Raw genomic sequence first — 17286 nt, forward strand, 5'->3', positions numbered from 1 at the left:
CGACTTGCTGAGGAAAGAACTAGGTGAAAATGGCTCTAAGTTACAGTGCTCCAAGCTTCGTGGCAGGTATTAGCCCACCAGTTTATGGATCATTGGAGAAAGAGCCCTGAGTTAGGGGGCAATCTTTGTTCGTGCGGTTTTGTTGGACCGGCCAAAGCAATATCTTGCAACAGTAGCAGGTGGCCCCGGGCTCCTGGAGGCGCGCACTCCAGGCCCAAGGGGGTGTGGCGCGGCGGCGCACAGATTCCAGGGTTGCTGAAGGCAGCAGGCGGGGAGCTAGGGGTGTGGAGAGGCCCGCGCCTAGGACTCAGCCATTGAGCAAAGGGGCTGTTCTCAGGAAGGGATCTCCAGAGACCCATGAGAGGCTTGCTCTGTGCACTAGAGTCCTGGGCCCCAGGGCCCAGCGGTCTCCCCTAACCGCCACGCGCTCTGCTTCTTAGGGCCCCGGCCCGCCCTCTCTGGGAGCCCCCTCCCGGTGTGGTGGTACGGTCCGGGTTTAAAAGGCCCAGGCGGCCGCAGGCCAGCCCAGTGTGTGGGCGGCGGCGGTTGCAGATTTTGCAGCGTGCGGGGCGAGGCTGCGGGGCCAAGCGAGGGGGGCGGCTGTTGGGCACGGGGGGGGGGGCACGTCCACGTGGCCACGGGTGGCCACCCCGAGTCAGTCGCGGTGGAGGGACAGGTAGGTGGTCGCCATCCTTAAAGCCTGTGCGCCAATAGTCTGCTGGATGGCAGAGGTTTCAGACAGCCTGGGGGTCCAGATGGTTTCTGGGGTCAGGCCCTGTCCCTCCCTACCTTTCCAGACCAGGCTCGCCAAACACTCCGTACCCTGAGCGGGAAGAGACAGCCAACTCGATCATAGTCCTATTGGTTGATAGAACCCTTTTGTAGACGAGGAGCAGCATCTCTGAGCATTGCTGTAGCCTCTGTATTGACTAAGGTATCTGCGGGTCTGCTCAGGGTGCCCCCGTTGAGGGCAGGACTGGCTTGGTTCATAGCATAGAGGGGAGCATTGTGGAAGAGCAGGCTGTGGACTTGCATATTTATATGGAGCTTTCCTCATCATCGCGCTCTTTGCTGGCAGTACTGTAGCAGAGGGGCTGGGTGCGACTGTGATGCTTGAGGTTGCCACTTAGAGGTGGGGGCTGGGGTGGGGTCTTGGGCTGCCAATTACGACTTTCCAGGTCTCCTTTCCAACCTGTCCCGGCCAGTTCCTAAAATTTGGCTTTTCTGTAGAGTGTAGAAGAGGTGAAGGTAGGGTGCAGTCGCTTTTCTCTTTTGCTTTCCTTTCTTCTCTGGTTGTTGCATGAAGGGTCTGGGATGCAGACCCGACAAAAGAGCCCCAGAGCGCTGATCACTCTGAGCTGAAACTTGGCACTTTCAAGCTGGAATTGCTCCATGTTCTAGCAAATGCTGGCTTTTCTTTCTCTTTGCTGTGGCCCCCACCCCCCACCCCATTCTGAGTCCCTCCTGTGTCTCTTGGGAATTGGGCACTGAGAGGGTAGCACTGAGCTCTGCCCCATTAGTTGCAGAGACACTGATCTGCTGTCTTTGCAGCCTGGGGCTGGCTGGGTGTGGCCCGGGGGGGTGAATGCCAGCATTGGCCCTATTTGTTTAGGGGAAGGGGTAGTACTCCATAGCCTTAAGGCTTCAACTGTATTTGAGGATGCTGGTTTCTACATATAATACTTCTGGGACTCTCAAAAGTGGGTTATACCCTTCTGCCAATATCCCTCTCTGACTAACCTTTGGCTCTTCAGGGAGAGCCACACAGGCCTGGCAGAGCATTTGTCTGCCTGTGTCTGAGCAAAGCTTGACTGATGTCTGTCTCAGCGAGAGTCTTGGCTTTGTGTTGCAGTGGAAAGGCCAGACAGCAGACTCCTGGATAAGCAGCCAAGGCCCTCAAAGGGAGAAAGCACCTGAGGCCATGAGTTGGAGATGTAGTGGCATTGAAACCAGTCTCAGACCTTAATTCTCCAGAGCTTTGCTCTAGGACTCCTGCTAGCAGTGCCACTCACAGAGAAGCACCCCTGACCCCAACTTGTGATTGTTCTCTCCCTGCGTTTCCTAGTGTGTAATGTTAGGGTCCCAGTTCTGGGAGAACCTTCCATCCCATCTTTTCTAGCATCTGACTCTGATGCCCCCTTGGGTGTGGCCCAGTTGAGACAAGGCCTCTTGGCTTCTTTCCAGTACAGGAGTGGGGGATGATTGATGGCCTGCAAGCTTGCCTGTGCTTGTCACTCATTCATTTGCCCTATTAGAGGCCCCTCCCCTCTTTCAGCCTCAGTCACCATCTGGGGCTCTATCATGTTGGATGAGTTGCCCTGCCCCTCGATATCACTGAACCTGGCCTGCCAGGTTCACTGGGCCAGACAGGGCAGAAGGAGGGAGAGTAGCTTGGGCCTGGGGCTGATTTGCACTTGCTGTCTCTCCTCAGGCCTGTCCCTCGTTACAGCTGCTGGTCATGCCCACTGTCTGCCTTCTCCCATTGCTATTCTTCACCATAGGAGGGTGCCTGGGTAGCAGCAGGCCATTTCGTACCTTTGTGGTAACAGATACCACTCTGACTCACCTGGCTGTGCACCGAGTGACTGGGGAGGTGTTTGTAGGTGCCGTGAACCGAGTTTTCAAGCTGGCTCCAAACCTAACTGAGCTACGGGCCCATGTCACAGGGCCCATTGAGGACAATGCTCGCTGCTACCCACCTCCTAGCATGCGTGTGTGCTCCCACCGCCTGGTGCCTGTGGACAATGTGAACAAGCTGCTCCTCATAGACTATGCAGCCCGTCGTTTGGTAGCTTGTGGCAGCATCTGGCAGGGCATCTGCCAGTTCCTGCGTCTGGATGACCTCTTCAAGTTGGGTGAGCCCCACCATCGCAAGGAGCACTATCTGTCAGGGGCCCAGGAGCCTGATTCCATGGCTGGCGTCATTGTTGAACAGGGCCAGGGGCCTAGCAAGTTGTTTGTGGGCACCGCTGTTGATGGCAAGTCTGAGTACTTTCCCACCTTGAGTTCCCGTAAGCTCATCGACGATGAGGACAGTGGAGATATGTTCAGTCTGGTGGGTGAGCTTGTTGGTTTTGCCTTCTTTCCCCTGCTTCTTATGAGCCCAGGTCTTATTCACTCCTTTCTCTCAGTCCTGGCCCTGCTTCTTAGGAAAACTTTGGTTTGAGAGAGGAATTTATGACCCTTCACTGTCACATAGATGTAGACCAGCTGTTGAGGACAGGAAGATGGGCAGAGTTTACCTGTGGAAAGTCTGTCTATAGAGAGGCTAAGGTCACCTTGCACTCTGTGGCACTGAGAGGATTCCAGTAATTGTCCAGGCGGGGCAGATGGGAGATCACTGGGGAAGCCTTTAGAAAAGCACATTGTTGGAACAGGGTTGGGAAGTGAAGGTGGGCCTTCACCCTGCTCTCATACTTTGTTCTAATCTCCAGGTGTACCAGGATGAGTTTGTCTCTTCTCAGATCAAGATCCCTTCAGACACATTGTCCTTGTACCCTGCCTTTGACATCTACTACATATATGGCTTTGTCAGTGCCTCCTTCGTGTACTTCTTAACATTGCAGCTGGACACCCAGCAGACGCTGTTGGATACAGCAGGCGAGAAATTCTTCACGTCCAAGATCGTGCGCATGTGTGCAGGGGACTCAGAGTTCTACTCTTATGTAGAGTTCCCTATTGGCTGCTCCTGGCGTGGTGTGGAGTACCGCTTGGTGCAGAGTGCCCATCTGGCCAAGCCAGGCCTGCTATTGGCCCAGGCTCTGGGTGTGCCAGCCGATGAGGATGTCCTCTTCACCATCTTCTCTCAGGGCCAGAAGAACAGAGCCAACCCACCTCGGCAGACCATCCTTTGCCTTTTCACCCTCAGCAGCATTAATGCCCACATCCGGCGCCGAATCCAATCATGCTACCGTGGGGAGGGCACACTGGCCCTACCCTGGCTACTGAATAAGGAGCTGCCCTGCATCAACACCGTGAGCCCTTTGCTTGCTCTGCTGTCCCTGTGCCGGATATGACAGCTCTGTGGCTTTCTGCCTTTCTGCTGAGTGGCTGTCTGTCCAGTCCTAGGCTTGGCATGATCATGGGAGTGGCAGCTTAGTTTTGACACCCACACTACCTTTCTTGACAGCCTTACTCTCTTTTCTCTTCTTTTATCTTGGCCAGTGTCCTGTTTGTATACTGCCATTTTCCTTTTCTGCCTCTATATTCATTCCCACCTGTCTCCTTGCTCTATCTCAAGTCTAACAGGGTCAGGCTTCTCCTCCTTGCCCCTGCTTTCCATCCCCAGTCCCATTTTCCCATGGGGTCCTAGGGGAAAAAAACTGTCAAGCATGTCTGGAGGGCAGTGGCTGCAGGTTCTGCCCCTTTACAGAATGTGAAATCTGATAGCATCTGTTTAGCTTGAACTCTCACTCACCCCTCCTGTGTCACCAGCCTATGCAGATCAATGGAAACTTCTGTGGGTTAGTGTTGAATCAACCATTGGGTGGCCTACACGTGATTGAGGGGCTACCCTTGCTGGCTGACAGCACTGATGGCATGGCCAGTGTGGCTGCCTACACCTACCACCAGCATTCTGTGGTTTTCATCGGTACACGCAGCGGTAATTTGAAGAAGGTTGGTCCTAGAACCCTTGTCTTATATGATTGGGGATGTTTTTCACACTATGGGAAGAAGGGCTGAGGGACAGAATGTGAACATGAGCCTGGATAACCCTGAATAGGGTGTAATAGCTTCCCAGGTTAGGTTCCAAGAACTGAATCCTGTTCCTTTGGTGGCTCCTCTGCCGTCTACCTTCACCAGCATTGTTCGAAGGTAGCATTTGTCTTAGTCTAAGGCTATGGCTGTTGGAACTATAAGCCTTCAAACTGAATACAGACTCAAGGAGGCCATATCTGACCAGCTCAACTGTAATCTAGAAAGTCCCTGGCTGAAGAGCGTGCTCTGGGTGTAGGGAGCTATGGTAGCATGAAGCTGGCTTGTCATTTTCTCTGTCCTGGTCTTGTGGCTCAGGTGCGGGTCGATGGCTCTCAGGATGCCCAGCTATATGAAACGGTCTCTGTGGTGCAGGGCAGCCCCATACTTCGAGACCTGCTCTTCAGCCCTGACCACCGACACATCTACCTCCTGAGTGAGAAGCAGGTGGGCCCGTGGTGGGTGGTGGTGGGTGGTGGGGCAAGGGTGGCCTGTGTGCTGATGTGGCTGTCCCCAGGTGAGCCAACTCCCGGTGGAGACCTGTGAGCAGTATCTGAGCTGTGCTGCATGCCTGGGCTCAGGGGACCCACACTGTGGTTGGTGTGTGCTACAGCACAGGTGAGGGAAGAGGGTGTGGGATGTGGGGCAGCAGTGGGCTCCCTGGGGCCATTATCTTGGGAGACAGAGAACTTAAGAGGACTTGCCAGCTGGACAGGAGCCAGCCACACTTGCTATACTTTCCTTCACCCACCTGCCCAGTTTTCCCCAGCCTTGAGCCTTCCCCTCCCTCCCTTCTCCTCCACTTTCTCCAGCTAATGAGCGGAACTTCTACCCTGAGTGACGTCCCTTGGATCTCAGGGGATGAGGCCAAGGTACACTGTTGCCTGGCAGTATGAGCTGGGTATGCTGTCTTCTGTCCCACCTCAGCCTCTTACTGCACCCCCATCTGGGCCCTCCTGGGACAGTGCTCGGACTGCTCTGGCCTGTCCCCATGCAGGTGCTGCCGTGAAGGGGCCTGTCCAGGTGCCTCTGCCCCACATGGCTTTGCAGAAGAGCTGAGCAAATGTATACAGGTGCGGGTCCGTCCCAATAATGTGTCAGTGACATCCTCTGGGGTGCAGGTAAGTGACATAGATACTTGGCCCTGTATATGCTTCATGAGGGAGGGTGCACCCTGCTCTGAACCCTCTGCCTTCCCCAGCTGACCGTAGCCATGCGCAACGTGCCAGACCTCAGTGTGGGTGTGAGCTGTTCCTTTGAGGAGGTGACTGAAAGTGAGGCTATTCTGCTGCCCTCTGGAGAGTTACGATGTCCTTCACCATCCCTTCAGGAGCTCCAGACACTTACCAGAGGGCATGGTCAGTGGGATGGGGCAATCTGGGGGGTTGTGGGGCAGGGCAGAATTCCAGACTAGTTGGCGATAGCCATCTGGCTTGCTGCAGGGGCCACTCATACTGTGCGGCTTCAGCTGCTCTCCATGGAGACTGGCGTGAGGTTTGCTGGGGTTGACTTTGTCTTCTACAACTGCAGTGCCCTCCAGTCGTGAGTACCTGGTCCAGAATCTGTCCCTAGCCCTGGGGATAGTAGATAAGTGTTCTGAAATATATAAAATTTGCACTGTAACTTTCTCTAGGGAGGGCTTCAGGGGTGAGTTGTTGGGACTTCATGCTGTCACCACTTCTGTCTAATCCTGATGTGCATTATGTGGCTTGGGCAGGTTCTGCCTACCCTATTCATTTGTTCCCCAGTGTGTCTTGTGGGTGGGTGATACAGGTCGATATGATCTCTGTTATTTCTAAAGCTACTCCCCCCTCCAGGTGTATGTCCTGTGTTGGCAGCCCTTACCCCTGCCACTGGTGTAAGTACCGTCATGTGTGTACCAGCCACCCACACGAGTGCTCTTTCCAGGAGGGCAGGGTCCACAGCCCTGAGGTGAGGTGGTGCAGTGCACCGTGCAAGAGGCTGGACTCCTTGGGGGCTGGCCTCTCACATTTTTTGTTTGATCTCCCATTTCCATGGGCCTGGAGAAGGTGGGTAGACCAGTATGCCTCTAACAGGTGTTCTCCTCCCAGGGCTGCCCTGAGATCCTGCCTCAAGGGGACCTCTTGATTCCTGTGGGTGTCATGCAGCCTCTAACTCTGCGGGCTAAGAACTTGCCACAGCCTCAGTCAGGACAGAAGAATTATGAATGCGTGGTCCGTGTACAGGGACGGCAACATCGGGTACCTGCAGTGCGCTTTAACAGCAGCAGTGTGCAGTGCCAGAATGCCTCGGTAAGACCCAGAGTGCAGGGTGGGCCAGCCAGGAATAATTTGTTTTGTTTGGTTGGTTGTTTTGTTTTATTTTTGTGTTTTGTGGTGTGTATGTGTGTGTAATATTTTACTGTATTTTGTATTTGGTTGGTTTTGGTCTATACCTAGCTTACTTATCTGGAAGCCTTTTTTTTTCTTTTTTTTTTTTTTTTTACAAGGGATTCCTAAAGTGGGCAAGGATTTTGCTCATCTTATTTGTGCTCATGTGGTTCCATTTTTCTTAGTACTTCTATGAAGGTGATGAGTTTGGTGACACCGAACTGGACTTCTCTGTGGTTTGGGATGGAGATTTCCCCATTGATAAGCCTCCTAGCTTCCGAGGTGAGGGGTGACATGGGGCCAAGGAGCATGGCTCCTGGGGCAGGATTGGCACTGCTGGGGGCAAGTCTGTAGGTCCTAGAGCCCCCTGCTTTTCTGCCATTGCCTGCTCCATCAGTAGTCTCCTGTGCCTGCAGCCCTTCTTTACAAGTGCTGGGCTCAACGGCCTAGCTGTGGCCTCTGCCTCAAGGCTGATCCCCGATTCAACTGTGGCTGGTGCATCTCAGAGCACAGGTGCCAGCTGAGGGCTCACTGCCCAGCTCCCAAAAGTAACTGGATGCACCCAAGCCAGAAGGGTGCCCGATGCAGCCATCCCCGAATCACCCAGGTTAGCTTCACCTACAAATCCTACCTTGCTTGTTAGACATGTGTGAGTCTGGCCTGATCTTCTTGCTTCTTCTCCTGCTCTGCAGATTCATCCACTTACAGGACCCAAGGAGGGTGGCACCCGGGTCACCATTGTGGGTGAGAACCTGGGCCTCACTTCCCGTGAGGTTGGCCTTCGAGTAGCTGGTGTACGTTGCAACTCCATTCCCACTGAATATGTCAGTGCTGAAAGGTGAGTGTGGCTATGTGAGCACCCTGTCCTTGTTTACCACAGCTGGTCCTGACCTTCTGTGACTCTTAGGATTGTATGTGAGATGGAGGAATCGCTGGTGCCCAGCCCACCACCTGGGCCTGCTGAACTCTGTGTAGGGGATTGTTCTGCTGACTTCCGCACACAGTCCCAGCAACTCTACAGCTTTGTGGTGCGTGGTCTAACTAGCCCCTTCCCCTTCCCTATCTGGGAAAATGTGGAGTGTCCCTTGGATCAGGCTGGCTTCTACCTCCTCTCAAGGGCTGCTTCTTCCCCAGACCCCTACATTTGACCGTGTGAGTCCCTCTCGGGGCCCAGCTTCTGGAGGCACTCGGCTTACCATCTCTGGAATTTCTCTGGATGCCGGCAGCAGGGTCACAGTGATTATAAGAGATGGCGAGTGCCAGTTTGTGAGGTGGGCCTGAGCACAAGCCATCTGGAGTTGAGCATTGTGTGAAGGGCTATGGGGGCAGGGTAGGTGAAGGTGCCAGGCCATCTGCTTCATGCCTACCTGCTTACCTGTGTAGGAGAGATGCCGAGGCAATCGTGTGTATCTCACCTGTCTCCACCCTGGGCCCCAGTCAGACCCCTATCACCCTTGCCATCGATCATGCCAACATCTCCAACCCTGGAGTCATCTATACCTACACCCAGGACCCTACTGTCACACACCTTGAGCCCACCTGGAGCATCATCAAGTGAGACCCTGAGGAGAATGGGGTTGAGTACTGAGTTGGGGCTCTGAGAGTCTTGGGGCCTTACCTATTACTGGGGCCTTGGGTCATCAAGTGATTCCTCGTTCCTGAGCCCTCATCAGTAGGGGCCACAGAGTTGTCCTGCCCATATAGAGCCTGGAACCTACTGAATGAACCAAGGTCAGAGGCTCTGAGCTCTCAGAAAATCCTTGGTAACTTTGGACAGGGTGGGGAAGGGAGCCTGAGATCTTTACCCATCTCTGCAGTGGAAGCACCTCCATCACTGTGAGTGGAACCCATCTGCTGACAGTTCAAGAACCCCGCGTACGAGCCAAGTACCGTGGTATTGAGACCACTAATGTGAGTAGTGGGTTTCTACCCCTGTTCTACCATTGCTACTCATGGCTTCATGCACTGAGGTGATTGCTGTTGTCTTCACAGACATGCCAGGTGATCAACGACACTGCAATGCTATGTAAGGCCCCTGGCATCTTCCTTGGGCATCCTCAGCCTCGGGCCCAAGGCGAGCACCCTGACGAGTTTGGCTTCTTGCTGGACCACGTGCAGGCAGCCCGCTCCCTCAACCGTTCTTCCTTCACCTACTACCCTGATCCCAGCTTTGAACCACTTGGGCCCTCTGGTGTGCTAGATGTCAAACCTGGTTCGCATGTTGTATTGAAGGTGCTGGGGATAAGGATAGGGAGTAGAAAGGAGGGGAAGAACCGAGAGCTGGAGTGCTTGACTGTTTATGTGTGGGTTATCCACTACTAGGGCAAGAACCTGATCCCTGCTGCAGCTGGCAGCTCCCGCCTCAACTATACAGTGTTGATTGGAGGACAGCCATGTGCACTAACTGTCTCAGATACTCAACTTCTGTGTGATTCCCCAAGCCAGACAGGCCGGCAGCCTGTTATGGTGGGTATGGGCTCAAGAGGCCACCAGGGCAGCCCTGGCTGTGCATGGCAGTTGGTTCACCTCAAGCTTGCCCTTACAGGTGCTGGTGGGTGGCCTGGAGTTCTGGTTGGGCACGCTGCACATCACTGCTGATCGGGCACTGACCTTACCAGCTATGGTGGGGCTAGCAGCAGGGGGTGGGCTCTTGCTGCTGGCCATCACTGTTGTGCTGGTCGCCTACAAGCGTAAGACTCAGGATGCAGACCGCACACTTAAGCGGCTTCAGCTACAAATGGACAACCTGGAGTCTCGTGTGGCCTTGGAGTGCAAGGAAGGTGCTTAAAGCAGGGGGTGTACCACACTGTGTGAGAGCTGAAGGACTTTTCTGCCTCTTGCTCAACTCACTCTACCGTATTCTTTCCCAGCTTTTGCTGAGCTGCAGACCGATATCAATGAACTGACAAACCACATGGACGGTGTGCAGATCCCCTTCTTGGACTACCGGACCTATGCTGTGCGCGTGCTTTTCCCTGGCATCGAGGCTCACCCAGTGCTCAAGGAGCTGGATGTGAGCCTCCTACCCCCAAAGCCTGTCCATGTTTTGTTTTCCCCAGAGCCACCACTACCTACTCTCTGAGACTCCCTGGTCCCCACAGACTCCCCCCAATGTGGAGAAGGCCCTGCGTCTGTTTGGCCAGTTGCTGCACAGCCGTGCCTTCCTGCTCACCTTTATCCACACTTTGGAGGCCCAGAGTAGTTTCTCCATGCGTGACCGTGGTACTGTGGCCTCACTCACCATGGTGGCCCTGCAGAGCCGGCTTGACTATGCCACTGGGCTGCTCAAGCAACTGCTGGCTGACCTCATAGAGAAAAACCTTGAGAGCAAGAACCACCCAAAGCTGCTATTGCGCAGGTATGTACCTGTCTTGCTTGGCCTCTTCTCCAGTCCTGTCTTCCATTTCCTGCTTGGGCCCCTACCTCTGTTCAGGTCTCACCCTTGTTAGGCCAGGGCCTTAGGACCTATCTCTTACCATAGGACAGAGTCGGTCGCTGAGAAGATGCTCACCAACTGGTTCACATTCCTGCTGCATAAGTTCCTGAAGGTGTGCTTGGGTGGGCTGGGATGCAGGAGAGGAATGTCCGGGGGTGGGAGCAATTGATTGATAAGCCAGACAGGCAGCCAGCTATGCCCCTAACCCTGGGTGTAGGAGTGCGCCGGGGAGCCACTCTTCCTGCTGTACTGCGCCATCAAGCAGCAGATGGAGAAAGGTCCCATTGATGCCATAACAGGCGAGGCCCGCTACTCCTTAAGTGAAGACAAGCTCATCCGGCAGCAGATCGACTATAAGACCCTGGTGAGCATGGGACTATGTGAGCAGGAAATAAGGTGGAGGAGCCTTGCTTAGGAATCATGCTAAGGTTCCTTCACTCTTAGACTCTGCATTGTGTGTGCCCGGAGAGCGAGGGCAGTGCCCAGGTCCCTGTGAAGGTTCTTAACTGTGATAGCATCACCCAGGCCAAAGACAAGCTGTTGGATACTGTGTACAAGGGTATTCCATACTCTCAGCGCCCCAAAGCTGAGGACATGGATTTGGGTAAGGTCCCTCCCTTTTCTCCTAGCTCCCACCTATCCAGTCCCTCCCAGGGAGCTCTCATATTCTGTATCTGAGCTCTGTTCCTTAAAAGGAATGTGTCTAAGTCCTTGTGGGGGTGAATTTCCCTAAGAGCTGACTATGGCCTGCAGAATGGCGCCAGGGCCGCATGGCCCGAATCATCCTCCAAGATGAGGACATCACTACAAAGATTGAGTGTGACTGGAAGAGGGTCAACTCATTGGCCCACTACCAGGTGAGGAACTTTGAACCTATTCAGCCCCAGGGACATCTAGGAGTTGTGGCCAGGTCTCCTCCCGTTCCTTATCCCTATACTCATGAGGGCTTCTCATAGGGCCTTGGTTGCCACTGTACATGTATATACTGAAGAGTATGAATGAATGGTGGTCCCCTGGCTCCTTCTGTTTCTTTGGACCTCCAGGTGACTGATGGTTCCTTAGTAGCACTTGTGCCCAAACAAGTGTCTGCCTATAACATGGCCAACTCGTTCACCTTCACCCGGTCACTTAGTCGCTACGGTAGGTATCCACATTGTGGTGGCCTTCCTGGTCCCGTGCCCTTTAATTAAGGCTGTATCTTAGGAATCCCCAAGTAGCTGTCTTGATCCATTTGGAAAGACTTTCATCATTTTGGGCCCCTGGGTGGTCTTCAGTTGTGTAGAGCCTAATAGGGAGGGGTGGCAAGGATAGGTGGGTCCCACAAAGACTTCTGGGCTTCTGGAAGATAATGGAGCAAGAGGGTGGGTAATGGCCAGAGGCTGTAGGGCTTAAGAGTCACATCTATCCTCTGCCCTAGAGAGCTTGCTCCGTGCTGCCAGCAGCCCGGATAGCCTCCGTTCCCGAGCACCTATGCTCACACCTGACCAGGAGGCAGGCACCAAGCTGTGGCATCTGGTGAAGAACCACGACCATACTGATCACCGAGAAGGAGACCGTGGCAGCAAGATGGTCTCAGAAATATATCTGACAAGGCTGCTGGCCACCAAGGTGTGGGCCTGCCCCAGGCTCCCTTGGTATCTGCATAGACACCTTCTAGCCCAGTCTTAACCATGAGATGAGCTGCTTTCTTAGGGCCTTTCACTAGGACCTCTACGCCTGAGGTCAAGCAAAGGTCCATTTTAGGAATGTTGGCCCTTCAGAGAAGTTTTTTTACTGAGCTATTCTGCCCCCTGTCTGTCAGATTTTGGGAACTTCCTGACATGGTTCCTTTACCATCACTCATAGGGAACGTTGCAGAAGTTTGTAGATGACTTGTTTGAAACTGTGTTCAGTACAGCCCACCGGGGCTCAGCCTTACCCTTGGCCATCAAGTACATGTTTGACTTCCTGGATGAACAGGCTGACCAGCGCCAGATCAGTGACCCTGATGTGCGTCACACATGGAAGAGCAACTGGTACTTATTGGTTCTTGACTGCTGCTGGCTCTTCTGAGGGTGGGTGGGAGGAAGAGGCTAGTTACTTAGCCAAGCCTCCAAGCCAATGGAGATAGGTTGGCTGGCAACTGAATAGCCTTCCATGCAAGAGGGATGGACCAGTGGTATGGCCTGGAACTGAATATGAGTATATAGAAGGTGGGTGCTGCTGGGTTGTGCAGATGGGAAGTGCTAGTCTAGCACTGGGATTGACCATTTTTCTCTAGGTTCCTGTGCAGGGTAGAGACACTGATGGCTTGGCACAGGTGGAGAAAGTGGAAGTTTCAGGGGTGGAGGTTGAGGACAGAAAGCCATCTATTCTTATTTCTCATTGCCTGAGTGCAGCAGAAGGTTAAAGAGAAACCCATTTATCCAAAATAGTCTCTCCTGTTACTTCAGGACAAGAGATGAGCTGGCCAAACAGGACAAGGTGTGAAGGAAGGCAGTGGGGGAAGGGGGCACATAGGGCCATTAGGGAGTCTCAAGTGTATGTCCCTCTGTTCAGCTTACCTCTGCGTTTCTGGGTGAATGTGATCAAGAATCCGCAATTTGTGTTTGACATCCACAAGAATAGCATCACAGATGCCTGTTTGTCAGTGGTGGCCCAGACCTTCATGGACTCCTGTTCTACATCAGAGCACCGCCTGGGCAAGGACTCACCTTCCAACAAGCTCCTCTATGCCAAGGATATTCCCAATTACAAGAGCTGGGTGGAGAGGTGGGCCCTGGGATACTGCTGTGTGTGCCTGGTGGCAGGCAGGAACTGCCTAAACAGCTTGTCTGAGGCTGGCCAGATACAAGAAAAAGCCTCAGAGGCTGGCCAAACACTGATGGCATGAGTTTTGGCTTTTGTGACATGTGCATGATTCACTCATCCAAGGTCTCTATAGGTACTATCGAGATATCGCAAAGATGGCATCCATCAGTGACCAGGACATGGACGCCTACTTAGTGGAGCAGTCCCGCCTCCATGCTAATGACTTCAATGTCCTAAGTGCACTCAGCGAGCTCTACTTCTATGTCACCAAGTACCGTCAGGAGGTACGTTGATGTACCTCATGGACCCCCAGTTGCATGGCTCTGATGATGATGCAGTTAGGGGCAAAGGCAGGGCGATAGATAGATGTGTTGAGAAGCATGCAAGCATGTAAGCAAGATGGGACAGAGAGTCCATCTTATCTTGTTTACAGTCCATCCCTTGCCTAGGGCCAGCATGGGCAATAATTTCTTTAGATGCTAGGATTTAAGGAATACAGGAGACAACCCACTAGCTGGAATATAGAGGTCCCACTGGATAAAAGTTACAAGACTAGAAGGTGAGAACAAATGTATTCTAAGCACTCATGTTAAAATATTGGATGTGGTGGCATGTGTGGGTATGGGTGCTGGTGAGTGGTTTAGATAGGCAGATTCCCATAGCTCACTAGCCAATCACTGAGTTCGATGTTCAATGAGAGATATCAAATAATAAGGTGGAGGGGCTGGAGAGATGATTCAGAAGTTAAGAGCACTTGCTGTTCTTCCAGAAGACCTGAGCTTGATTCCCAGCACCCACAAGGCAGCACATATCCCTCTGGCTCCAGTTCCAGGGAATCTGGTCTCCTTCTGTGGCTTCTGAAGACACTAGACACACATGATATTACATACATACATGCAGGCAGAACACCTATACACATTTTTAAAAGGTGGGGAATGATAAAGACACCAGGTATTGAACCTCTGGCCTCCACACACATGCATATGTATCCATATGTACAGCTGTACAGACAAATACAAATGTGCATGAGAGATCAGGTACACTAAAGATAAAGCCCTAGATAGGCATGGTGGTACACACTTTTAGTCCCAGCACTCAGGAAGCAAAGACAGGCATATCTCTGTGATTCAAGGCTAGCTTGGTCTACAAAGCAAGTTCTAGGACAATTAGAGATACATAGTGAGATACTATATATAAAAAGGAGCTCACCAAGGGAGGTCAAGGGGCTATAGAGGAGATCTGGCCAAGCACAGCATTCTGGGCGACTCACAGGTCAAAGAGGAAAGAGAGAACTGGTCGGGAATGGGGAGGGGACCCAGAAGTACCTGGTAGAGTCAGCCTCATATCCTGATCCAGGATCAAGAAGGATGTCATGGCCAAAGTTGCCAAAGAGATGTTGGAGTTTGGGTTAGGAGGGAACAGGAATTGAAAACAGCAAGTATTGCCCACTCTCCAAAGAGGCTACAAATGAGCCATGGTAGAAGAGTTGGTGATGGTATTTGCAGACAAGGGGAAGTGGGTAGTTTTGGTGAGAGGTTAGAGGTTTGGAGCATGAGGCTAGTACAGGGACTGAAGCCAGTGAGAGGGAAGAGCACTTCTGGGAAGCAGGGGCTTTATGCAGAAGTAGGGCCCTGCTTTGGAGTCTTGCTCCAATGGATCATCATCCTCTAGATCCTCACCTCGCTGGACCGAGATGCCTCTTGTCGGAAGCACAAGCTTCGACAGAAGCTGGAGCAGATCATCACCCTGGTGTCCAGCAGCAGCTGAGTGGGGAGATGGTGAGGAGGGGGCTTCTTGCTTCTGAGCCATCCTCCCAGTCAGGGGAGTGTCTGGCTCTAGCCTGGGTCTCCAGGGCTGAGATCCAGATCTGGCGTTGTTGGGGAGGTTATCAAGCCAAGATGCCCCATCACACCTGGGCCCCCTTCATTAGTGCCTTGCTTTGGGCCCTGCAGGGGGAGGGGATGACAGGACCAAGCTTCCCCCATTAGCAGCAGCAATATCCCCACCCTCTTGCCCTGGTGTTCCCATGTCAGAAGAGCCCTTGCCCTCCTTGCTCTGACATCCTACCCACCTATTTATTAATGTAATTCCACTTTAATTTCCATATGTAAATATATATGCCCCATGGGATGTTACTAGCCTCACAGACCTCTTCTTTGGTTGATCTGGGTCCTGTTTCCTGTTCTGGTTCCTTTGTGACGCTGCAAGCCTTGGCTCAGCCTCTGGCGTCTCACATTTGCTGTGTCAGGCCCCACTTGTCCTAAGAAGAGATCCTCAGTACCAGCAGCATTTGGGGTTGGATGATGCATCTGAAGCTGCCCTCAGATTGGCCAGGCCAGGGCCATGTCCCTCTTCAGATATCTCAGGAGTCAGACCACATTTTCATGGGGCCTGTTGTCTCTGAGAGAACTATGACCAGGCTGTGATTGGGCCTGATGTGGGCCTGGGCCTCTGGGACATTCCTTATGTCCCTACTGCCAAATTTCCTCAGTGTTGTAGGCACTTGCCCTGAACTCTCTCAGCCTCAGCTGCCCTATCACATGCCCATCCTTAAGGGCCAAGGTGGCAGTGCCTTACTGTTTTGTGTTTCCTGCTTCCTCTGAGGAATCTGGCCCTGTCTAATGGTCCCAGACCCCCAGTCCACTCTCCTTTTGTTGCATGAGTTTTTCTTCGTTGTTGTAATTTTTTCCTAATTAAATGTTGGGAAATGGGGTCTGTGCATGTCTTTGTCTTGTTTGGAGAAAGTGGGTAGACCTGTTGGGCTATGGATGAACTAGATTGCCACTGAGGGGAAAATGTAACTCACTAAGACTTCTGATGATTTGAGGAAGGCCATGTATAGTAGTCCATTAGACAATCCTTGTGGCTGAATAAATCTGCTTCCTTCTCCTTGCATGTACTGTTTCCACTCAGATATGCCCAGCTCCCTGCTTCTGCCATGACCCCTTTAGCCCATTATTAGTTGGAGACAAAGAGATACTATTAAGAAATAAGACACATGTCCCCATTGTGTTAAAAAAATCTTCAGTGGGGGCTGGAGAGATGGCTTAGTGTTTAAGAGCACCAGTTGTTCTTCCATGGGATCCAGGTCAATTTCTAGCACACACATAGTGGCTTACAATTTGTGTGACTTCAGTTCCACGAAATCTGATGTCCTCTTCAGTATTGGTGCATAGACATATATGCAGACAAAGCACCTATTCACATAAAATAAAATGAAACTAATTTTTAAAACCCTCTTCAGTGGCTGCAGTTGTACCCAAAATTCTGAAGATGTGGCAACTCATTGGACTATAATTACCAGTGTACTGAACCTACCTATGAACTAACCCCATCACTTGTTAGATGGTGCATATGTGGTCAAAGGGATAGCTTGGAACTAAGGAGACAGACTCATTGATAAAAAGCTTTGCCACACAATCTTGAGGACTGGAGTTTGGACAGTCCATCTGTAATTATAGCACCCACAAGGCAGAGACAAGGGTATACTGGAACAAGCTGGCTAGCCATGCTAATCATATGGACAAGATCTGGGTTCAACTGAAAACCCCTACCTTATTGAATAAAGTGGAGAGTGACAGAAGGAGACTTCCAACATGAACTCCAGGCCTCCATATATATATACAACAGGTACACCCATAAACACTGGAACATGGATACACACTCACATAAGACAAATCAAATAAGAAATGATAGTTTGCTCCTAGTACTTGGCAGGTGGCAGCAGGAATTCAAGGAAAGCCTCAGATACATGCTTAACTTGAGGCCAGCATGGGCCACATGAGCCTCTGTCTCAAAAAATAAGATGAAAAACCCATGTGGCCTGTGAGATTTTTTGGGGAGGGAGGGCGCCTAGTGGTTAAAAAATTTATTTTATAGCTGTGGCTGTGCAGTCAACAATCAAGTGTTGAGGGGAGAGAGGTTCTTGAGCTCCCACCTGTAACTGGGGAGCTATCAAGAGTGTGTGGCTTCTGGGAGAGGGAAAATCAGTTTTTTTTTTTTTTTTTTTTTTTT

At 52.2% G+C, this 17286-nt stretch overlaps 1 protein-coding gene across 1 annotated transcript; it reads left to right on the top strand.

Moving 5' to 3' along the window:
* The first annotated feature begins 645 nt into the window (after positions 1-645).
* On the top strand, positions 646-15970 carry Plxna3 (plexin A3). Its single transcript, XM_021152925.2, has 33 exons — positions 646-676; positions 2432-3055; positions 3435-3974; positions 4435-4617; positions 5014-5142; positions 5213-5313; positions 5693-5816; positions 5897-6053; positions 6138-6237; positions 6513-6627; positions 6768-6968; positions 7232-7328; positions 7463-7653; positions 7739-7884; positions 7954-8074; positions 8181-8317; positions 8430-8600; positions 8864-8957; positions 9039-9278; positions 9369-9512; positions 9592-9826; positions 9917-10059; positions 10148-10404; positions 10528-10594; positions 10700-10846; positions 10927-11086; positions 11236-11339; positions 11526-11622; positions 11900-12090; positions 12328-12497; positions 13021-13233; positions 13406-13556; positions 14944-15970. The coding sequence occupies exons 2-33, from the start codon at positions 2459-2461 to the stop codon at positions 15037-15039; spliced, it is 5619 nt and encodes a 1872-aa protein (XP_021008584.1). The 5' UTR covers positions 646-676; positions 2432-2458; the 3' UTR covers positions 15040-15970.
* The last annotated feature ends 1316 nt before the right edge of the window (positions 15971-17286 follow it).

Source organism: Mus caroli, chromosome X (genome assembly GCF_900094665.2).
Source record: "Mus caroli chromosome X, CAROLI_EIJ_v1.1, whole genome shotgun sequence".
Taxonomy (NCBI): Eukaryota; Metazoa; Chordata; class Mammalia; order Rodentia; family Muridae; genus Mus; species Mus caroli.

Coding starts and splice junctions, on each gene's coding strand:
- Plxna3 (XM_021152925.2), top strand. CDS start 2,459: ATGCCCACTGTCTGCCTTCTCCCATTGCTATTCTTCACCATAGGAGGG. Junction 8,075..8,180: donor AGCAACTCTACAGCTTTGTG/GTGCGTGGTCTA, acceptor CTTCTTCCCCAG/ACCCCTACATTTGACCGTGT. Junction 9,827..9,916: donor GGCCTTGGAGTGCAAGGAAG/GTGCTTAAAGCA, acceptor ATTCTTTCCCAG/CTTTTGCTGAGCTGCAGACC.